This window comes from Schistocerca piceifrons, chromosome 8 (assembly GCF_021461385.2).
Source record: "Schistocerca piceifrons isolate TAMUIC-IGC-003096 chromosome 8, iqSchPice1.1, whole genome shotgun sequence".
NCBI lineage: Eukaryota > Metazoa > Arthropoda > Insecta > Orthoptera > Acrididae > Schistocerca > Schistocerca piceifrons.
Genome location: NC_060145.1, coordinates 262,458,557 through 262,483,173, shown reverse-complemented (window position 1 = coordinate 262,483,173; position 24,617 = coordinate 262,458,557). Strand labels below are relative to the sequence as shown.

Genomic DNA, 24,617 nt, shown 5'->3' with positions numbered 1-24,617 from the left:
GACTGGCAGGGGTGGCAATGCAGGCGGACCTGCAAGGGTGGGGGGAGGGGGTTGCGCCCAGTGTGCCCCCCATATGTATCCGCCACTGTACCCACTGCACTATCCTGATTGTTTCGAAGATGAAAATGCTGTCTGCTATGGCAAACTAACCAGCAGCTGGCATGTAAAGATCATCTGCAGATATACCGCTCTTCTAAGATTTTACATTCTGATTATATTCACTGATGTAAACATTTTAAATAACTAATTTCTAGTTTAACAGGTGCCACATCACACTCTGAGGTTATTTCCTGCATATAATCCACTATTTATACAGTGTTTGGTCTCAAAAATGCTATATGGGTCGCTTTTTTGATTACATATTCAGCTTATTTATTTATTCATCCAAAAATCTTTTGTGATTGTGGAATACAGCATTGTCTCTCTCTCTCTCTCTCTCTCTCTCTCTCTCTCTCTCTCTCTCTCTCTCTCCCCCCCCTCCCTCTCCCTCCCCCCCCCCTGCAAAAGAGTATCTGCCAAACACAGTTTTCACATTTTTCAGTAATAAAATGAAAACATGCTAAATTTGAACGTAGTACAGCAGCAATTACCTTATGATAACTGCAACAGATTACATTAAGTTTTCATTCTATAGAACCAAAAAATGAGATGATTCTTGTGGGTGTGGAATGTGTCAGAGAGTATAACATAAAATTGTAAAACATTTGAATATAATACTTACTAATTTGATCATTTATCAGGAGATTGTCAAAATAGGTGAATATGAGGGCAAATCAATTATTATCTGCAAAGTAGTTTTAAAATTTAATTGTAATTAAATAGGAAACTTACAAGAACATCATTTTTCGATATAGTCTCCTTGTGTTTCAACTCACTGGGCCCATCACTGTAAAAGCTTCCTGGTGCCCACATAAAAGAAGGTTCTCGGTTGAGCTGCGAGCCAGGAATGCACCACTTCTTTCACTGCTTTGTGTGAGGAAAATCAACAGCCTTTTAATGCCTGTTTGAGTGCACCAAGCAAGTGATAGTCAAAAGGGCCAAGATTGAGACTATATGGAGGATGATCCCGTACTTCAAATTTGAGTTTCGGGAGCGTTTCAGCAGTGTGGACAGCAGTATGCGAACAGATATTGTCTTCCAACAACACAACACCTTTTGACAGCTATCCTCGGCATTAGCTTCAAATTTCAGGCAGTAAGCATCTCACTGTAACGTGCACTGTATATTGTTGTGCCCCCATAATGTTCCAGTACTGGACCTTGTGTGTCCCAAAAAATCATATTTTCTTGCACAATGAATTTGGATGTTTCCATTCCATACTCTGCCATTTACTCTCCAGCTCGTAATGATGGATCCATGTTTTGTCACCAGTAATGATCCTGTCTAAGAATTTGTCCCCTTGATTACCATAGCCATCCAGATGTTTTTTGCAGATGTTCAAGCGTGTTTGTTTATGCAACTGTGCGAGTTGTTTTGGGACCCATCTTGCACAAACTTTATGAAACCCAAGACTGTTGTGAATGATTTCGTAGGCAGAACCGTGACTAATTTGCAGAAGATGTACCACTAATTTGCAGAAGATGTACCACTTCATCAATAGTTAATCGTCTGTCTAAGAGAATCATTTCACGTGAACGCTCAATGGTTTCTTCACTTGTGGCGGTAAATGGTCGTCCGGCTCCTTCATTGTACATAACACTTGTGCGACCATTTCAGAATTTTTCAATCCATTTGTAGACACTCCGTTGTGGCAAAACACTGTTCCTGTACTGTACCGAAAGTCTTCGATGAATTTCGGCCCCTGATACACCTTCCAACCACAAAAAAGTGGATCACTAAATGTTGCTCTTCTTTGGTGCAAATAGACAGTGGATCAGCCATGATTAACACTACAGCAGCAATAACAAAACTAACCTAGCAGCTTGAAAATTGCAAAGATATAAGGATAAATAAACAAAGCATGTGTCATCAACATAAAATGACAGCACTACTAAAATAAACAAAAATATAACTAAATTGCGGATAATAATTGACTTACCCTCATATAATGTGGTAAACTGGAACAACTAATATTTACAGAATTAACACACTGTCAGAATGAAACACTGTTATGCACTATTAATAAATTTATCATACATAAAATCCCTAATCTTGACTGTTGTGACCAAGTGCTGTCAAAACTGAAATCTAACAGACATTTTTGCTTAAGCTAGATTAACAGTCTGTTAAGATATTCATCTATAGAGTAGAAGGAGTTGCCTATCAAAAAGTCTTTCACACTCTTTACCTGAAACCAAAATTTTCATGGTTGCTGGCAATTTATTGAAAATTTGTGCTCCTGAATATTGGACCCCTTTTTTGGACCATTGTATATGATTTTAGGTTATTATGTAAATTGTTTTTATTCCTAGGATTGATACTATGTATTGACCTATGGACTGGAAGGAGAGGTATATTACTTGCAACAAATTTCATTAATGAATAAACATGCCAAAAAGCAGTAGTTAGAATACAAAGTTCCTTGAACGGTGGTGGTGGTTGTTAGTGTTTAACGTCCCATCGACAACGAGGTCATTAGAGACGGAGCGCAAGCTCGGTTTAGGGAAGGATTGGGAAGGAAATCGGCCGTGCCCTGTCAAAGGAACCATCCCGGCATTTGCCTGAAATGATTTAGGGAAATCACGGAAAACCACCTTGAACAGGTTTCCAGCTTACTCTATATCAGGAACCTTAAGAAATCCAAACTGTGTGACTTGGGCAACACATTATCTGCTGTCAGATGCTTAAGGAGATGCTTGAACACAACCTTTTCAAAAATTTTTGAGTGAGTTGGCAAAAGTGAAATTGGTCGATAGTTTGATGGTATCTCTTTATCCCCCTTCTTGTAAAGAGGCTTAACTTCAGCATATTTTAGACAGTCTGGAAATGTTCCACTGAAAAGAGATTGATTACACAAATAACTTAAGACAGAACTCAACTCGCATGAGAGCTCTTTGATTAACTTCATTGATGTCTTATCCTACCCACTGGAATTTTACGGATTTTATGATGGATTTTTCTTGTTTGGGAGATGTGAGTGTCTTTTTCCATTTCACTGAAGTTCTTTTTAAAGACTGATCTCAGATACTCCATTGCACTGGTCACTCAACCTGATAAGAACAAGCTAAGATGTTTGCAGCATTACAAGCACTTGTTACCAAAGTCTCATTTATTTTTAGAGCTATCTGTTCATCTTCCTTTTTGGCCCCACCTGTCTCTGTGTTCACTATATCCCATACAGTTTTTATTTTGTTGACTGATGTAATTCTCTTTTTATCATAATAAGACTGCTTCAATTTCTGGATTACTTGCTTCAATATTTCGCTGTATTCTTTGTAATGCATTACAATTTTACCATCAGAGATGTTCCTAGATACTTGATAGTGTCTCCTTTTTGTCCCACATGATATCTTTATTCCTTGTGTAATCCACAGTTTCTTTTTTTACTTCTGTGTGATTTGAATTACTTTTAGGGGAAAACATTTATCAAAGGGGAAGGTAACCTTATTAATGAATGCTTTGAATTTTCCGTTTGAGTCAGAAGTATTGTAAACATCTATCCACTTCATATCTTTAAGCAATTTCCTGAATTTAAATTTTTTACTAATTTATTACGCTCCTGTACTCATATTTAATAGTGTTTTTATCCTGACAAGTTTCAATACTTAACACAAGATGGTGTATGTCATGATCAGATAGCCCATTTACTATTGGTTTTGTGATAGTACTTTTTTCCCTAGATTTGTCTACAAAGATATTATCAGTAGCAGTCTCGGAGCACTTACATATCCTAGTTGCAAAGTTCACAGCAGGAACAAAATTGAATGACAGAGCTTTTCAATAAACCCACATTAAAATCACCAGCAACCACTATTAATTTTTTTAAAGATGCTAGTGTTTTGAAATACAGTCACCAGGGACTAGTGGTGGACGGAAAGTGGCTCAACAAGTATAACTAAGTTAAACTTTTTCTGGCATGACAGAAGTTGTGTCTGTTAAGTTGTGCCACTAAAAGCTAGGAGTTCACACTTTTAACTGCACTACAACTGCAATATGCCACTACCTGTGGCTGTACTTTTGTTGTGTGTGTGAACCTAGCTTTATTGTTATTTCATCACCCTCTAAATGTATTGTAGCAAGGGACTTTGGCATCAGTACAGTCGACCCGTTCATCAGCCAGTAGACCTTATTCACTAACTTATACTAGCTATACAGATATTAAGAAGACATATCAACCATGAATGTATTTTTTTTTAAACGGTGATGTTAATGTGAGAATGTAAGAAATAATGCTGTCTTCGTGCAATGATAAAAATGTGAACAGACAGCCCAGTTAAGACAACTTGAAAAACACTAAGCACTTCACAAATACTGAACCCACCGGAAGAGACACTAGTCATTATAAACCGAGAGCTGTCCGCCCTACCTAAAACTGTAAAAGGATATTCTCCGGGATGGTAGGTTGTTGATGAAATTAGAGGTGGATATGGAGGGATATCGGGGACTGACGTTTAGTTGCGTGTGACAAGATTGTTCCGACAGGAAAACCAGGGAAGTGACGTAGTTCACAGAAGTTAGCGCATTTAGTTGAACAACGAGGTCACAAAACCTCCTTGCAGTTGCAGGAATTGTGAATATAATTTTAGAAGATGAAATTTTTGCGGGCACCAATCACTACGTTTGTGCACCCGGCTGAAATGTAGCCGGCTAGCCGCCAGCCGGAGGAGACTGAATATCGATAACTAGTTCGACAAGTCGATAAGTGAAGGTCAGTATCTCTCAATAATATCGATAGCAAGTCTTCAGGAGTCGATAGTAGTAGACTTTTATGTTATCTTTTAAGTTTGTTTACATAGTTGAGACACACTCGAATTATAGTAATTAGTTAAATGGAACACTTCGCACCGAGTTCACTATAATTTAAAATCTTATGGAAATTCAAATGTCTCTTATTTCTGTGCTGTTACATCACAGAAAAAGAGCGGTTTTATTTGAGTGCGTACGTAACCTTTCATAAGAAGACGAACAATCACATTAGAAATACGTGCGAACTTCTATTACTGGAATGCTGGCGCATACATTGCGGATGATTTTGAAGAAACTAAGGTATTTATCTATTGTGCTACATAAACCTTGATTGCTATCAACTTTATGTTTGCTTCCTCTTCCACAAGTATGTGAGCAATAATAGACAGGAACGATTTCTTTTAAGAACAAGTAAATTTCATCCCAGTTTTGTGGTTAATTTAAGAATACAAAACGTTGTGCTGATTGTATTAGTAACTTACTCCACAAGGATCGTTTTACAGCGATGTAGGATTTGTGAGCTTAACACAAAACAAGATGTTATATACACAGACATATGAATATACACAATTGTGGTTAATGAGAACAGTACAGTAGGTCTACTGTGGTGTTATTGAAAGAACTAAACGCCAGGCTATAAATCCCAAGATTCAGGTGTTTGATACTATGAATTACTGCCAGACAGTTGATGTGGCACATGTATCTCTGAAATAAAGGCCCATTTGAATTGTTTCTCAAGTTCCACGTTAAATTTTTGATACTCATGTAATTTTCTATGTGATACACTGTACAAGTGGGTGAATTATTATCTGACTGAGCCTGAGCAGTGTACTGGGATGCGATGTTGTTGTTTACAGGTACTTTCTTTTTTCTTACCCTCCTCACTCCATCTATTTATCCCATCATGTTGTATTTGCTTATATTTCCTATTTTCATCTTTTATATTATGAACATTTCCTGTTCTTTTACCCTCTACTTTGCTGCTGTGTATTTTTGTTTTTTCTCTTGTACCCCTTCCAATTTAGTCTACTCTTTATTAGCAGTCTGTCCTTCCTGTATCTCTGACTTGTCAAATTCTCTCTAGGCATTGGGCATTAGGTAATTTTACCACTCTCTGAGTAGTCTCCTTTCCTCCAATCTGCTGATCTTATTTTTGTTGGTTGGCCCTGATTTTGAAAGCTAATGTCTGAGTAAGTTTATTGTGATCCCTTGTCTGATGTTGCTGGATAAAAACATAATTACTTATTTTATACATGTCATATGGTAGGCCTATAGGGGTCGACAGAAGCGTCCGATCCCACGCGTCGGCTTTGACCCGTGACGTAAGGGTGTTGTCGTGTGTGACGTCATGACGGCCCAGAGTTTGGTTTGAGTGTGCCTGTCTCCAGTTCTGTTTTATATTATTTACTTTTCTGATCTGTTCGTTCTATTCCGTCAGATTTTTTTTTTTTTTTTTTTAAAAAGACAAAAAACACTAATCAGCTACTGAAGCATCTTTATCTTCTATGGGTTGCAGGGGTTACGACCCCTGGGGAGGTGGGTGGGTATTCATGCATGGCTGTCTTCACTTACACGTTGTAGCTACGCAAGGCGTCTAAATTTGTTTATATTTAGTTTGCCCCCCACCCAAAACACCCCATTTCCCGCGCTTGTCCCGTTAGTGTCATTATGCTTCTTGTGGAAAGTGTGTGTGTGTGTGTGTGTGTGTGTGTTTTTTTTTTGTTTCCGCCATATTTGTGATGTCATGGGTCAAAGCAGATGGGCGGGATCGGACGCTTCCGTATTTCCGCCTATAGTGTTTGTAGTTCTAAAGCCTTTGTAACATACAAAATCTAAGACTTATGCTGTCGTGTTTAGGTGTACTGATAAATGATGTTTTCTTATGGAAGCCATTTGTGTTGTCTGTGCATAGATTCTTTATATCAAATTGTCATTGTTGGGCTACAGATTCTGCAAAGGAAAAAAGTGCCACTTCAGTGATATCACTGAAAACCAAAGGATCATGGACATGGTGTTCATAGGCTTCACCTCAGTCAGTGATGCATTTCGTCTCTCATTTGATGTAAAAGATGTACACATTAACAAAAGATTACCAGACTTAGTTTTTAGAGATCACCTCAAAAACCACTTGTTTTTTGTGAAATTTCATGAAAAAAGAAGCAGGTGGTGAGAACAGAAAAATTGTCTAGGTACCTCAAGTCAACATACTGGTCCCAACACTTTCTAATATTTTCACCAATGGGAAACCATTACTGAATGACATCACAAACTTCATTTGCACTGAAAATCATGCTATTGTGGTCCAGATCAGTGCATTTGAAGAGGTGAAGCATGGCTCATTAAAACTGTACACCATCTTTAACAATACTGTGCTCAAAATGGTGTTTAGGTGCTTCAGGAACTCACTTGGGAATCCCTGGTACGAAAGTGACGTTCTTTTCAAGGAACACTGTTGAGAAAATTTAGAGAACTGACTGCAGAAAGATTCTACAGCCAATGTTCATTTTATGTGAGGATGTTGATAATGTGATAAAGAGAAATTAGGGATTGTGCAGAGACACATAGACAGTCATTCTTTTTCTTGCTCTATTTGTGAGTGGAACAGGAAAGGAAATTACTAGCACTGGTACAAGGTACCCTCCACCGCACACCATATAGTGCCTTGTGGAGTGTGTCGATGTAAAATAAACACAGCAACATCCTACAAAAACAGTAACTTCTGCCTGTTATCACCACAAGAGGCATATGTCTAGAGTGGTCTGGGTTCCACAGAGTTGAATGCTGTTGGAGCACTGCTCCTATCCCGAATAATTGGTTATTATTCTGGACTGGACTGTCACAAATAAGCAGCACTGCACCAACACCAAAACGAAAGTCAGTGACAGAAACAATACCCTCTGCAAAATTGTTGGCTCAAATTGGAGTGCTAAACCACAAGTGGTAAAAACTGCATTTGCAGTCTGGCACAGAGCTGTCCATGCTAAGCAAGTGCATGATGGACTCAATGAAGCATGCAAGCTTGTCTTCAACTGTTTGGAACCTAGGAATCCAGGTCAATTGAACCTAATGGTATTGGATGTTGGCTTCGTCCTGTAATGAGGCATGTGACAGAAAACAAACACAATGCAGGGTTCCTCTGTAACTGTACAGCACTCCCTATACAGCATTCAATCAGCTACATAGAGGCTAAAATCAAGAAACAGTTTTAGAGCAAATGGAGCTTACAAACTTCAAACTCAGCCTAAAGTGTCCCTCCATTCACCTACTACTTTTCCTTCTCTTCCTTTTCGAACTATTGAATTCCAGTCCCCCATGACTATTAAATTTTCGTCTCCCCTCACTATCTGAATGATTTCTTTTATCTCATCATACATTTCTTCAATCTCTTCATCATCTGTGGAGCTAGTTGGCATATAAACTTGTACTACTGTGGTAGGCATGGGCTTTGTGTCTATCTTGCTTACAATAATGCGTTCACTATGCTATCCGCAGTAGCTTACACATGCTCCTATTTTTTTATTCATTGTTAAACCTACTCCTGCACCCCCCCCCCCCTCCCCCCTGCGGGTCTGGGGGTAAGAATAGGCCTGAGGTATTCCTGCCTGTTGTAATAGGTGACTAAAAGGAGTTTCACATGTTTCAGCCTTTATGTGATGGTCCCCTGTAGGGTTGGACCTCCATTTTTCAAAATATTCCCAAAGAGTGACCCAACTGGGGAAGGGCATCTTATATGGTGCATCGTGTCCATCATGTGCTAAGACCTATTGCAGCCTTCGTCGACGTGGATCTGCGCTTCTGCTCATTCTCAAACTGTTGGGCAAGGTCACCCTCCTGGGTGCGTATTTTTCCATCATCTGTGTCCGTTGTGGTGGGGCCACCATGTACCCTGTTGCTGTTGGTTGTAGCCCCCTGACCACACAGGGATCGCTCTGCTGATGCCTGCGCCATTAACTACCCACATATGCCAATGGGTAGGCTCTAATCCCCCTGGGACTTTGGGACTCCTGGCAATGGTCATCCTGCCAGGTGGCCTATGCTGCGGCTGGGTGGCACCCGTGGGGAGAGCCCCTGCTCGGGGTGGGTGGCATCAGGGTGGATGACATGCAATGAAGCATAGTACATCATCTCTTGGTGGTGGTCAAACACCAGCAGTCTCTTAAGTGTTCACGGGCTTAATTCAAAGCACAGAAGTACGACCCCAAATTGTTCCCCTCCCTGGCCATATCATGGGAGGAACATCAGGCTAAGGATGGCGGCGGCTCTTATTCGCCCCGGTACCTTGTATGTTTGAGAGCCGATGGGGAATCTTTCATGATGATGAAGCCTCAGTTTTTTGTTGAGCATTTAGAGGACAAAATGAGATCTCGGTCGGTCTTGATCGAAACAGCCTCCTCTGTCCAGTCACGGGCGTTACTCGCTTGTGACAAGCTGGGGGATGTTTCTGTAACCATCACGCCCCATAAGAGCTTAAATATGGTCCAGGGTATCATATTTCACAGCAGCCTTCTTATTCAGTCCGACAATGAGCTGCACGCCAATTTAGAATGGCGAGGTGTACATTTCGTTCGGGGTGTCCACTGGGCTACAAGGGATAATCAGGTTGGCACTGGTGCCTTCATCTGGGCCTTCGAGGGGTGATACATTACCCAAGAAGGTCAAGGTGATGGTCTACTGCTGTGATGTAAAACCCTATATCTCTCCCCCAAAGCAGTGCTTTAAATTTTGGAAGTTCGGCCTTATGTCTTCCCACTGTCTTCGAGCATCACATGTCGAGATTGCGGATGCCCATCAAATCTCAATACTCCATGTGCCCCGCCTCCCATCTGTGTCAACTGTGGAGAGCACCATTCACCTTGCTCACTAGACTGCAAGATTCTCCAGAAAGAAAGGAAAATCATGGAGTAAAGGACCCTGGACCGACTGACCTACACTGAGGCTAAGAGGAAATTTGAACGCCTACACCCTGTACACAGGACATCATCTTACGCCATCGCTACAACAGTTCTAGCCCCATCAGCTCCGCCAACCCCAGTCACTTCTCAGAGCAAGATGACTACACCGGCCCCCTTGGTGGGGGGGGGGGGGGGCGGCAATTCCCTCCCTGCTGCTCCTGCATCACCTACTTCAGGAGCAACACTCCCCTAACCATTGAGGATGTCTGTCCCCACTTCTAAGCCGGAGAAGCGTACAACTTCTTCGCCTGCTCTAACTACAAAGGGGTCCCTTGTGTCACTCCCTTCCCAGGTTTCTGATAATGGGAAAGATAACACCTGCCAGTGGCAGAAGAGCCCAAAAGCAGCTGGTCGCAGGGCTTCACGGTCATCCAAAGTCCCGTAGACTGAAACATTGAAGTCCTCCCAGCCAGGGAAACCCAAGGAACAGTGGATAAATCCAAAAAGAATGTCCCCAAGACCAAGGGAATTGCGGTGGCACCCACACCACCACCACTAACTCCAAGCTCTGCGTCTGTGGATGAGGTGGAGATTCTGGTGTCCGCTTTGGACCTAAATCTCACCAGACCCTCAGACAAAATGGATATAGACTCTTCAGGCAGAAAGTCGGTGGCAGCAGTTGACCTGAGGCGTAAACTGCCTCATTGAATGTTCCATGCCTTCCCAGTCTCACGATGATGTCATCCTCCAGTGGAACTGCGGCGGTTTTTTCCACCACCTGTCTGAGCTATGGCAACTGTTAACCTTACACCTGCTTTCTGCATTGCCCTCCAGGAAACTTGGTTCCTGGCAATGCAGACCCCTGCCCTCCACAGCTATAAGGGATACTACAGGAACTGTAGCGACTGTAATCGAGTATAGGTGAAGTTTGTGTTTATGTCCTAAACTTAGTCTGCAGTGAACCTGTGCCCCTTCAAACCCCTCTTGAAGCTGTGGCTGTCAGAATGACGACGACACAAGAAATAACTGACTGCAATGTATATCTTCCTCCAGATGGTGTGGTGTCCCTAAATGTATTAACTGCACTGATTGATCAACTCCCTAAACCTTTCCTACTTTTGGGAGATTTAAATGCTCATAACCCCTTGTGGGGTGGCACTGTGCTTACTGGCTGAGGCAGTGATGTCGAACCTCTGCCCCTTAAATATTGGGGCCACCACACATTTCAGTGTGGCTCGAGGTAGTTACTTGGCCATTGATTTATCAGTTTGCAACCCAGGACTTCTCCCATCTATCCACTGGAGAGCACATGACAACCTGTGTGGTAGTGTCCACTTCCCCGTCTTCCTATCACTGCCCCGACGTCAAGCTCATAAATGGCAGCCCAGATGGGCTTTAAACAAGGTGGACTGGGGAACTTTCACCTTTGCTGTCACCGTTGAATCTCCCCCTCATGGGAACATCGATGTGATGGTTGAGCAGGTGACAACAACAATCGTTTCTGTGGCAGAAAACACAATCCCTCGCTCTTTAGGGTGACCACGGCAAAAGACAGTCCCTCGGTGGTCACCGGAAGTTACTGAAGCAATTAATGAGTGTCAGCCAGCTCTACAGCGTCATAAGCAGCACCCTTCTCTGGAGCTCCTCATAGCCTTTAAACAGCTCCATGCTCACGTTCGCCAACTTATCAAACTATGGAAGTGGGAGTATTGGGAGAGACATGTCTCGACCATTGGGTGCCATACGTCAACTTCCCAAGTCTGGGCAAAGATCAAACGTGTTTTCGGGTACCAGACCACAACAGGTGTTCCCAGTGTTAACATTAATGGTGTGTTATCTACCAACCCAAACGCAATTGCTGAGCAATTTGCTCAAGCCTCTGCATCAGAGAATTAGCCTTTCACACTCTTTAACGGCAGCTAGAAGGGAATGTCCTCTCATTCACTACATGCCACATTGAATCCTATAATGCCCCATTTAAAGAGTGGGAGCTCCTCAGTGCCCTTGCACATTGCCCCGACACAGCTCCTGGACCAGATCGGACCCACAGTCAGATGATTAAACATGTCTCATCTGACTACAAGCGACATCTCGTCATCTTCAACTAGATCTGGTGTGATGACATCTTTCCATCACAATGGCGAGAGAGCACCATCATTCCGGTGCTCAAACCTAGTAAAAACCAACTTGATGTGGATAGCTATCAGCCCATCAGTCTCACCAACGTTCTTTGTAAGCTGTTGGAACGTATTGTGTGTTGTGGGCAGTTGGGTTGGGTCCTGGAGTCACGTGACCTGCTGGCTCCATGTCAGGGCGGCTTCCGTGAAGGTCACTCTACCACTGGTAATCTTGTGTCCCTAGAGTCTACCGTCCGAACAGTCTTTTCTAGATGCCAACACCTGGTTGCCGTCTTTTTTGATTAATGAAAAGCGTATGACATGACATTGCGACATCATATCTTTGCCACATTATACGAGTGGGGTCTCAGAGGCCCACTCCCGATTTTTATCCAAAATTTCCTGTCGCTTCATACTTTCCGTGACCATGTTGGTGCCTCCCATAGTTCCCCCCCATATCCAGGGGAATGGGGTCTCGCAGGGCTCTGTATGAGTGTCTCTCTATTTTTAGTGGCCATTAATGGCCTAGCAGCAGCTGTAGGGCCATCCATCTCACCTCTGTATGCAGATGACTTAGGGCGCAGTCATGGGCTCTAGCCCATGGTTTCCAGTTTTCCACCACAAAATTCTGTGTTATGCACTTTTGTCGGCATAGTACCATTCATCCAGAACCAGAACTTTACCTTAATGACGATCCACTCACTGTAGTGGAGACATACCAATACTTAGGACTGGTTTTCGACGCCCTACTGACTTGGCTTCTTCACCTTCGTCAGCTTAAGCGGAAGTGCTGGCAGCACCTCAATACCCTCGGCTGTCTGAGCAACACCAACTGGGGTGCAGATTGCTCTACACTGCTGCAGCTCTTCAGAGCCCTTGTTTAATCCTGACTTGACTATGGGAGTCTGGTTTATGGTTCAGTAGCGCCCCCAGCGTTGTGTTTACTCGACCCAGTACACCGCTGTGGCATTCATCTAGTGATAGGAGCTTTTAGGACGAGTTCGGTGACCAGTGTCCTTGTGGACGCTGGAGTGCCTCCATTGCAGATTAGACGTCCAAAACTGCTGGCCAGTTACGTAGCACACATTCGTAGTTCTCCTGCGCATCTGAATCACCGTCTCCTTTTCCCACCCACGGCAGTTCATCTCTCACATTGGCGGCCCAGGTCAGGGCTTCCAATTGCAGTTCGTGTCTGATCCTTTCTTTTCGAACTGGAGTCCTTGCCTTTATCACCTATACTTGAGGCCCCTTCACAAAAACCTCCATGGTGTACACCTAGGCCGCAGCTTCACCTGGACCTTTCACATGGCCTTAAGGACTTAGTTAACTCCTCGGCTCTCCACTGCCACTTCCTTTCAATTCTTCCAAGTACCAAGGCCACGAAGTGGTTTATACCGACGACTCGATGGCTGATGCTCACGTTGGCTTGGCATATGTCCATGAAGGCCATATTGAACAGCATTCCTTGCCAGATGGCTGCAGTGTATTCACTGCAGTGCTGGTGGCCATACCTCGTGCACTTCAGTATATCCGTTCATGCGCTGAGGAATCGTTTCTTCTATATACTGACTCCTTGAGCAGCCTACACGCTATCGACTGGTGATACCCTCGCCATCCTTTGGTGGCGTCCATCCAGGAGTCCATCTATGTCCTGGACCAGTCCCGTTGTTCAGTGGTGTTTGTGTGAACCCCAGGACACGTCGGCATCCCAGGCAGTGAACTTGATGGCAGGTTGGCCAGACTGACTACACGGAAACCGCTTCTGGAGATGGGATCTCTGATCCTGACCTGCATTCTGACGTATGCCGTAGGGTTTTTCGGCTGTGGAAGATGGAATGGCATAACAGTACACACAACAAACTGTGTGTCATTAAGGAGACTACGAATGTGGGGAAGTCTTCATGTGGGACTCTTGCAGGGAATCAGTTTTCCTCTGCTGGCTCCGCATTGGCCATGCTTGGATGACCCATGGTTACCTCTTGCGCCGTTAAGACCCGCCTCAGTGTAAGTAAGGCGCCCGGTTGACAGTGGCCCATTTTCTGGTGCACTGTCCCACTTTGACTGCCCTGTGATGAAATCTTGGGTTACCGGACTAATTGCCGCTCATTTTATCTGACAACACCTCATCGGCTGATTTAGTTCAACATTTTAATCGTGGGGGGGGGGGGGGGCGTTATCTTTTGATCTAAGTTTTAGCGCATGTCCTTCGTCCCTCCGTGTCCTCTACCCTAGTGCTTTTTTGGTGGAGGTTTTAATGTGTTGCAGGTGGCTGGCTTCTCCTTTTTATTCTCATGGTCAGCCAGCCACTGTAATCTGCTTTCTTGTTGTACTCTCATCCATTTCTAGCATCTCTCTGTTGTTTTCTTGTCCTCCTTTGTTCCTTTTAGTGTTCATTGCCCATCCTTCGTTCTTGTGGTTTTGCCCTTCTTTCCGTTTTGCGTTATATGTCTCGTCTGTTTTATTCTCACACTTGTGGTATTATTTTATGAGGAGCAAGGGACCAATGACCTCATAGTTTGGTCCATTCCCCCCTCTTTTAAACCAACCAAGCAACCAACCTACTCCTGCATTACCCCTATTTGATTTTGTATTTCTAACCCTGTATTCACCTGACCAAAAGTCTTGTTCCTCCTGCCACCAAACTTCACTAATTCCCACTATATCTAACTTTAACTTATCCATTTCCCTTTTTAAATTTTCTGTCCTACCTGCCTGATTATGAGATCTTATATTCCACACTCCAATCCGTAGAACACCAGTTTTGTTTCTCCTGATAACGACGCCCTCCTGAGTAGTCCCCGCCCAGAGATCCGAATTGGGGACTGTTTTACCATCGAAATATTTTACCCAAGAGGATACCATCATCATTTAACCATACAGTATAGCTGCATGCCCTCGGGGAAATATTACAGCTGTAGTTTCCCCTTGCTTTCAGCCGTTCGCAGTACCAGTACAGCAAGGCCATTTTGGTTAATGTCGCAAGGCCAGATCAGTTAATCATCCAGACTGTTGTTCCTGCAACTACTGAAAAGGCTGCTGCCCCCCTTCAGGAACCACGTTTTTCTCGCCTTTCAACAGATACCCATCTGTTGAGGTTGCACCTATGGTACCGTTATCTGTACCGCTGGGGCACTCAAGCCTTCCCGGCAACGCAAGGTCCGTGGTTCATGGGTGAGTGGGGGGGAGTGTTCTTGGGTCTTATTTTTGATAAAAAGCTGACTTGACTGCCCTGTATTTGGCACCTAAAGACTACTTAGGACAAGGAGGGCTCTAGAAGTGTAGTGAAGCCAGCTTCTCTAGAAGAGTAAACCTAATACAAATCCTAGTCCTCCAGGTTGGAGGTTGGGCATGGTGCTCGTGACCTTGGTAAAGGAATGGATAAAGAATCTGACAGTATCATCATGGAATGTGAGGACAATACTTCAGCCTGGAAAAATGAAAGAAATAGCCAATTAAATTTTAAAATTTAAATACTAGGTTGTAGAGCTACAGGAAATCAGATGGCAAGAAAATGGGAAGATAGATAAAACTGAGTACTCATTGGTATATAGTGGACAAGAAGACATAACAGGCCAACTTGGAACAGGGTTTAGGGATGTTAAGAAAAGCCTGTTAGAATTTGAATCCATAAATGAAAGGATGTGCAGACTCAGACCAAGAGGGAAATTTAGGAATGTATCAGTAGTGAACGCACATGTGCCAACAGAAGGAAAAGAGGATACAATTAAAGAACAGTTCTATGAAGACTTGGAAAAAGTATGCTGTGCAGTACTTGAATAAGACTTGATGCTAGTAATAGGAGCTTTTAATGCAAAAATAGTGAGGAATAAACATCCATATGGAGTTCGGAAAATATTCACTACATGAAGAAAACAGCAAGAATGGAGGCTTACTGTGCCAATTTGCAGCAAGGAATAATGTGATTATTAAAAATACCTGCTTCCCAAACAAGAAGATCCATTTGGGTACTTGAAAGCCTGCAGTCAATGGAGTAGTCGATCAGATTGACCATATTTTAGTGATTCCACACCACTCTATGTCAGTTATGGATGTACGGAGTTAAAGAGGACCAAACTGTGACTCAGACTAGTTTGTGATAAAATCAGTCTTGAGAGACAAACTGTCAGCAAATAGCAACAGAACAGGGAAAAACATGAAATGAAATGGAATACTGTCAAACTGAAAATCCCCGATGAAGTAAAAACAAAACAAAACAAAACGAAGTAACACTAAACAGAAAGCTGAACAATGAAGAGACTGCAGTAGGAGTAGATGAAAGGTGGAGCAGGATTGAAAAAGCCATTTAAGATGCTGCAGGAGAAATAATAGGCATAAGAAGGAGCAGAAGAACCCAAGAATGTTTGATGAAGATTGCAGATCAGCAACAGAGGAAAATAAAAGGGCAAGAACAAAAGTACTACAGAGAAAAACCAGAAATAACTGTGAAACAATATAGAGAATTAAGGAGAAGAGCTAACAGACTGTGCAAGAGAAAGAAGAGAGAGTGGATTAAGAAGAAATTTCAAGAACTTCGAGTTAAAGCAACAAGTGAAATAAGAAAGTTCTATTGTGCTGGAGATTCCAGCCAAAAATAATGGCATGTTCCAGCAAAGATAGGAAAATGATAAGGGAGGAAGAACAGATAGTGGGAAGGTAGGCAGAGTATTTCAAAGATACACAAAGCACCAGCCTGTAAGATGATGAGACAGCTGCACAGGAGGAATGTGTGGAGCTGGAAATTGACAATGATGCCTATGAGGCAAAAAAGTGAACACTACAAGAGGTCTCAAAGGCTGTGCACAAGGCAAAAAACAATTGAGCCCCTGGGGAAGACAGCATAATCCCTTGAGTTAATAAAAACTGGTGGTGAGGCTGTAATAAAGGAACGGCATACATTAATATCAGATAAATGAGAAACGGAAGCTGTGCCAGATAATTGGGAAACTGGAATAATAATCCCCATTTATAAGAAAGATGTCAGAACAGCATGTGAAAGCTATAGAGGTATAACACTCCTAAGCACAGCTTATAAGATTTTCACAAGTATATCAAATGAAAGGATACAGAAGTGCGCAGAAGACGTACTAGGGGAATATCACTGTGGCCTTCAACCAGACAGAGAAACAACTGATCAAATGTTTGTGATAAGACAAATGATGGAAAATTTCTATGAATATGATATAGGTCTGTATTTCCTATTCATCGACTTCAAACAGGCCTTTGGCAGCATAAACCGGCAAGAACTATACAGAGTACTGGATGATGTTGGTATATGTGCTAAACTAATAAGACTAATCAGAATGACAATGACAAAGAAAAGAGCAAAAATAAAGGTCCTTAGCAGAACAAGTGAAAACGTTGACTTTAATAAAGGTGTGAAGCAAGGTGATAGTCTTTCCACTGTCCTGTTCAATATAGCCCTGCATAGTGTGGTTAATAAAATCAACGAAAGAGGCACCATATTTATGAAAACTAGCCAGATATGTGGATTTGCTGATGGCATTGCTCTGATAGGAAGAAATATCGGTACTCTCCAAGAAGCATGCTGGGAAATCGAAATAGAATCCTTAAAAATTGACCTCATAGTAAATGAAAACAAAATATATGGTGATGTCACAATCTGAGGGGAGAGGAACATCTAAAGACCTAAACATCAATGGGAAATGCTTCAAAGAAGTGTCCTCTTTTTAACTACTTGGGAGCATTAATAACAAATGACAGTATTGGAAAGGTTGTAAGGGAAAGAATTGAAGCAGGAAACAGAGCTTACTTTACAAATATACAACTTTTCAGAAATAGTTTTGTTAAAAGAAAAACAAAACTGCTAATACATAAGTCCCTAGTCTGCCCAGCTGTCACATACAGGTCAGAGGTATGGATGTTGATAGAATATGACAAAAATGCACTAAGAACCTTTGAGAGGAAAATACTACACAAAATATATGGTCCAATAAGGGAGGAAGAAGGCTGGAGAATATGCTATAATGCTGAATTACAAGTGTTAATACAAGGCAGGGACACTGTAAAATTTGTGAAATCACAGCGAATATGATGGTTAGGATATGTGGAGAGAATGGCAGAGGATAGAATTCCAAAGAAAATGAGGAAAGGTTTGATTCGTTGTTCTGCTAAGCGAAAAGGGAGACGTAGAAGAAGATGGATTGATGACGTAATAGTGGATCTCACCAGTATCGGAGGTTGGGGGGGGGGGGGGGGGGGGGAGGAGTGGAAAAGAGCAACAAACAATCAAGAAATGTGGAGGAAGATCATTGAAGAAACCAAGGCTCAACAAGGGCTGTAGCACTACCACACATCTTGGCAGTGCAGACCATGCTACTTTTCTCCACCTTTACCGTGCTCTGGTCTCGTCTAGACTAGATAATAATAATCAGGTTTATGGCTCAGCAGCTCCTTCCTCTTTGAAAATACTTGACCCTGTTCACCATTGTGGGGTGTATCTGGGTATTGGTGCATTATCACACTAGTCCCTTTGACAGTCTCCTCACAGTAGTGGGGATTCCCTCTCTACAATTACGATGGAGCAAACTCCTGGTTTCTTACGCAATCACCATTCACTGATTCCCTTACCATCCCGTGTACCTTTGCAAACGAGGGTTGTCTCCCTCCTGATAACTGCCCCCAGTTGGATTGTCTGTTGGAATGTATCTTGCTTTCTTCTGTCAGGATCTCTGTCTCCACACACTGGATTTCCCCCCACCCCCCTCCCCCTGTGGATGGGGCGTAGACCACCGATTAGCACCGACCTATTCCAGAGTCCTAAGGTCTCTGTGGCCCTATAGTTTTCCAGCATCTTGTGCGTCCCATCCTTGGAGAGTTCCAGGGTGCCACCATCATCTACACTGATGATTCTAAGATGATAGGTAAGGTGGGATATGCTTTCGCATGTCCTACTGGCTTAGAACACCATATATTGCCGGGATCATGTAACGTGTTCACAGCAGAGCTGCTAGCCATCAACAGGACCCTCCAGTTTGTTTCTCAGGCCTCCCTACATAGTGTTTTAATATGTACCGATTCAATGAGCAGCTTACAGGCTTCAACCGATGCTACTCTCATCATCCTTTGGTCTCTGCTTCCATGACCTTCTCTCTGCCCTTGCCCGTGCCACCTTTTCAGTTGTCTTTCTGTGGATCCCAAGTCATGTGGGCATTCCAGAGAATGAACTGGCTGACCGTTTGGCTAGAGAAGCAGATACTTACCCCTCATTAACTTTCATGATTCCAGCTGCAGATATGTGGCTCTACATCAAATCTCTCTTTGTGCAAAAATGGAATGATGTCTGGTGCACTACTGCTCTCAGTAATAAACTCCGCACAATCAAGGAGTCTACCGCGGTTTGCCAATTTTTCTTCCACTCATCTCATCGTATGCTGTCTACGCATTGGTCATACCAGGCTCACTCATTGTTCCCTCTTGCATAACGAACCATCCCACAGTGTACTTGTGGAGCCAGACTGATGGTATCCCATATGTTGTTGGAATGTCCCAATCTTTTGGCCCTTTATAGTCTTCCAGATCCCTTAAATTTAATATTAGCGGACAATTCATTGGTGGTTGAACTGGTCCCCAGTTTCCTCCTTGAAAGCGGTTTTTATTTTCAGATATAAAGGTTTGCTTTACTCCAGGAGCAGGGGCAAGGTGGTTGTGGTCGGGACCTCTCTTCACATTTTCTCGGTCTGTGACCATGACCACCCCCTCTTGCAAAGACCGCCCTTTTATCCCTCTGTTTTCCCAGTTTTAAGATTTGGGCTACTCTTTTATACCTTCTACTGTGTGTGTGTGTTTTAACTTCCTCATTTTATAGTTTCACTCCTCTGACTGGACCCATCCACTTTTAGTGGACCTTCTCTCTTCCATGTGTAATGTTGGAATCACGAGACTGATGATCTCACTGTTTAGTCCCATTACCCAATCAATTAATTAGTCAGTCAATCAATCAGCCTCAAATGTAGTTTTCGCCAACTTCAAAAGACTATTACAGGATGTAACTATCAGAAGAACTAACCCCAGGACATTTTGAAAAGTTGGAAGTCTCAAAATTTCATAACAGATCATGGACAGGAATATCATGATCCAAAGTGATTCTCATAAAATGGGAACTCCAGTACTGTATAACCTGTGCTGTGGTGGTAAGGTCCAGGAAACCTATCACACTGTATTCCTGTCCTTACTGCCATATCCACTGCAGCCTCAAGAACTTCCATGATAGCACCTGCTAATGAAATTGATGTTGCTGTCTTCTTCTCTATCACTTTGCCTCTTTCCTGGTGTTTGCTGTAAGATCTGTAAGTCAACTTGTCTGTTCTGTGCCCATAACGTGCACTGATATTTTTTGACACAAAAAATTGAAGCTATTGGGATAAGGGTTAAAATAATCCTAAAGCAAAGTCTTCATGTTTTAATATGTTTTGTGTCTGGCATATGTGATTTCATGTGTGAGTTTATAGTGACTGAATTTCATTGATTAAAGTTCATGTCTGGAATTTTTCTAATGCCACCATCTGAAATAAGTCACACCATTGCTTCAGAGCAAAGTCAATGGTTTTGACAAAAATTTTTGACTGTTTCTTTTTTATGTTTCAGTGGAGAGACACAAAAGAACATAACTCGATGTTTGCGAACATTCGAGAAGACGGAAAGAAGTAGGACATTATTTTCATTTAAAACTGCAAGGAATAAAATGTCAGATTCAGCAGGTGAGATCAAAGCTCTGAAGTAATGCAATTACAGTGATATATTTGAAAATGTAGATTATACATTGCCAAAAGGACATGATATTTTTATTGTATAAAATATTTTATGTGAAACTGTAGTCCATGTTGTAACTGATTTTAAATAAGTTTATATGTCAGTATTTCTGACGGATGATTCTTCAGTTTTTTGAAATGTCATAATTCATTAAAATATGATTTTTTAATAGTACAGCTGAGATGGACATATTTATTTGTTTGATTTATATAAGATAGTGTGGAAGAAATGATTTAATACTACAAATGCAAATGTATAGACAGGAAGTGAAAGTTGAAATGAAGGCTCTGTTTGTTTAGTCCAAAATTAGAGAGAGACTCAACTGTAGGATTATGTGCCTTACATTGTTGAAGCAGCAGTTGGTTACAATTTCTGAAATTGATCTCATCCTAAATAAAGTAGTTTATCCTTTGTTAATACACCAGAAAATATCTAATCATAGTTTATTTCCAATAATTTTATTCCTATCCAACACATGAAGGCAAAATGACAATATTATGAAAATGATAGACTGGGCTGTATACTAAGCTTTTGGCCAAAAGGCCTGCTTTTCAAGTAGGGAACAAATTTACATTCACATAAGCACAACTTATCCACATGTGACCACTGTCTTGGGCCACTGTGTCAAGAATGTTGACCACAACTGCAACTTACAGGAGAAGCATCCCCTGGGGGGGGGGGGGGGGATGGTTTGGGATATCTTTTTACAGAAACAGATCTCCCATGTCTTATCTCTGCAGTCACTTATCACCTCCCACATACTTACCATCATGCCACAAAGGAGCACTACCCTCCTGATTCAGTACCTGTAGGGACTGCAGCAAATGAATCACATTGTCCAGCAGTGTTTTGACTACATCTTGCCAGGCCCAGAAATGAGTAGTATCCAGCCCTCTCTGTCTTTCCCACCCATCCCAAAATGGTGTTCCACAGCCCACTGAACGTATGTGATATCCTTGTCCATCCCCACTCCACTTTTACTCCCAACCCCTTGCCTTGTGGTCATATCCCTGCAATAGACCTAGATGCAAAACCTGTCCTATACATCCTCCCCACTTAATTCAGTCCAGTGACAGGCATCTCCAATCCCATCCAAGGCAGGACAATGTGTGAAAGCAGTCATGTGATTTACAAACTAAGCTGCACACACTGTGCTGCTTTCTACATGGGCATGACAACTAACAAGCTGTTTGTCCACTTGGATGCCAGTAATAGCTTTTAACACAAAAATAGGGAGGAATGAACATCCATATGGAGTTCCTGGAAAATATTCACTACATGAAGAAAACAACAAGAATGAAGGCTTACTGTGCCAATTTGAAGCAAGGAATAATGTCATTATTAAAAATACCTGCTTCCCAAACAAAAGGATCCATTTGGGTACTTGAAAGCCAACAGTCAATGGAATAGTAAATCAGACTGACCATATTGTAATGATTCCAAACCAACTCCACATCAGTTATGGATGTACGGAGTTACAGAGGACCAAACTGTGACTCAGACTAGTTTGTGAAAAAACCAGTCTTGAGAGAGAAACTGTCAGCAAATGACAACAGAACCGGGAAAAACATGAAATGAAATGGAATACTGTCAATCCCCGATGGAAAAAAAAAATAATAATAATATGAAGTAACAATAAACAGAAAGTTGAACAATGAAGAGGCTGCAGTAGAATAGACGAAATATGGAGCAGGATTGAAAAAGCCATTTAAGATGCCACAGAAGAAATAATGGGCATAAGAAGGAGCAGAAGAACCCAAGAATGGTTTGATGAAGATTGCAGATCAGCAACAGCAGAAAAGAAAAGGGCAAGAACAAAAGTACTACAGAGAGGAACCAGAAATAATTGTGAAACAATATAGAGAATTAAGGAGAAGAGCTAACAGACTGTGCAAGAGAAAGAAGAGAGAGTGGATTAAGAAGAAATTTCAAGAACTAGAAGAGTTAAAGCAACAAGTCAAATAAGAAAGTTCTATTGTGCTGGAGATTCCAGCCAAAAATAATGGCATGTTCCAGCAAAGATAGGAAAATGATAAGGGAGGAAGAACAGATAGTGGGAAGGTAGGCAGAGTATTTCAAAGATACACAAAGCACCAGCCTGTAAGATGATGAGACGGCTGCACAGGAGGAAAGTGTGGAGCTGGAAATTGACAATGATGCCTATGAGGCAAAAAAGTGAATACTACAAGAGGTCTCCCAGGCTGTGCACAAGGCAAAAAACAATTGAGCCCCTGGGGAAGACAGCATAATCCCTGAGTTAATAAAAACTGGTGGTGAGGCTGTAATAAAGGAACTGCATGCATTAATATCAGATAAATGGGAAACAGAAGCTATGGCAGATAATTGGTAAGTTGGAATAATAATCCCCGTTTATAAGAAATAGGTCAGAACAGCATGTGAAAGCTATAGAGGTATAACACTCCTAAGCACAGATCTTAAGGTCTTCACAAGTATATCAAATGAAAGGATACAGAAGTGCGCAGAAGACATACTAGGGGAATATCAGTGCTGTGACCAGGAAATAGCCAGGCCACCCAGGAGCTGAACAAGCTGCCCAACACAATGTGCTTCACTTCAGTGACTGCTTCCTATCAACACCGGCTTTTCTGCATTCAGAAGGTAGGAACACTCCCTGCAGTGCATCCTACACAGGGTTGCCGCAGGTTCTGGAAACCAGGGACTATCAGGGAATTTTAAATGTATCAGGGAAATGTGGAAAAAAAACTGGAAAAATTTCGTTTTTCTCAGTAGATGAAATGGTTTGTTTATTGAGAGTCATGCATCGTCACTGGCTGGGTGCAGCTGAGTACGTGCACTGCTTCCCTACTCCCTCATCTTACTGATTCTCCCCTTCCTACCATTCCCCTTGGCTTGCAGTCAGTGCTGCCAGCACTTCTTGCTGCTAGTCTAGCAGCTGCCAATGAGAGGCAGAGAGGCATGAGGAGTGGTTTGTTCCGATTCTCAGAGACTGTTGATGTAGCAGCCGGAGACAGCGGTCATTTGTACATGAGTTACATTTGAGTGACTATGTGAAAGTGAGTGTGCTCTTATTTTCTGACAAAGGCTGTGGCTGAAACTGTAGTTGTGAGAGTGTAATTGTTTTTCCTACGTGCCTGTCTGCAGCTCAGCGATCATCTTCGTAGTGAGTTGTTACGTATATTCACTAGTATTGATTCTCAGAGTATTTACGCAAGTTATCTGTTGCATGGATTGATCACCGCGGTCTCATTTCATCAACATGGTGTCTATGACTTGTGAATAGCCGGCCACACGAGTGGAGTTCCATGACGGGCCAAAACCACAGGCCATTTCTGCCGGTATCTCTAACGAATTGGACCTGCCAATCTGAAGCCCGTTGTTTCCCACTAATGTGCAGGCCCTGCCCATCGGATCTAGTCTCACCAACCTGCCGCAGGCCACGTGTGCGTGTGCGTGTGTGTGTGCGCATGTGTCATAATGCGTCAGATTTACGTGGTTTATCCATAGACCCAGGACTGTGGTGCTACTCAGCAGGGCAGAGGCCACGGGCAATGAATTTCAGTAATTGTGACTGTCTCACCGCAAGTACATTGTACAGTGTGGCGTTTTGTAGAATTTTATTTCTTCTAGTATATTTTGGCTCTTTGAAAGTAGTTCATATATTAGAAAGTATGGATGATAAGAAGAAGTAAATTGTAACTGTCACCGGCAATTTGTCCACTATGTTCTCGTATATTTCTTGAAAGAAAAATCACACAATACCTGTAAAATGAAATTAACGTGTGGCATTGATGGCTGGTTGGAGGTCGCATTCAGGGAAGTTCGGCTGCCGGGTTGCAAGTCTTCATTCAGTTGACGCCACATTGGGCAACCTGCATGCCAGTGATCATGAAATGATGATGATGATGATGATGATGATGATAACACAGCACGCAGTCCACGAGCAGAGAAAATCCCCAACCCAGCCAAGAATCGAACCTGGGCCGACTGCATGGCAGGCAAACACGTTACCTCT

The 24,617-nt window shown here is 42.4% G+C and overlaps 1 protein-coding gene across 1 annotated transcript in view; it reads left to right on the top strand.

Annotated features, from left to right (window-relative positions):
* Positions 1-4,856: 4,856 nt before the first annotated feature.
* LOC124711558 (phosphatidylserine decarboxylase proenzyme, mitochondrial) overlaps positions 4,857-24,617 on the top strand; it is a 136,930-nt gene continuing 117,169 nt past the window's right edge. Inside the window, exons 1-2 of the mRNA XM_047241693.1 lie at positions 4,857-5,145; positions 20,459-20,571. Coding sequence (XP_047097649.1) covers positions 5,105-5,145; positions 20,459-20,571 — 154 coding nt within the window. The 5' untranslated portion in view covers positions 4,857-5,104. The remainder of the gene's footprint in view (positions 5,146-20,458; positions 20,572-24,617) is intronic.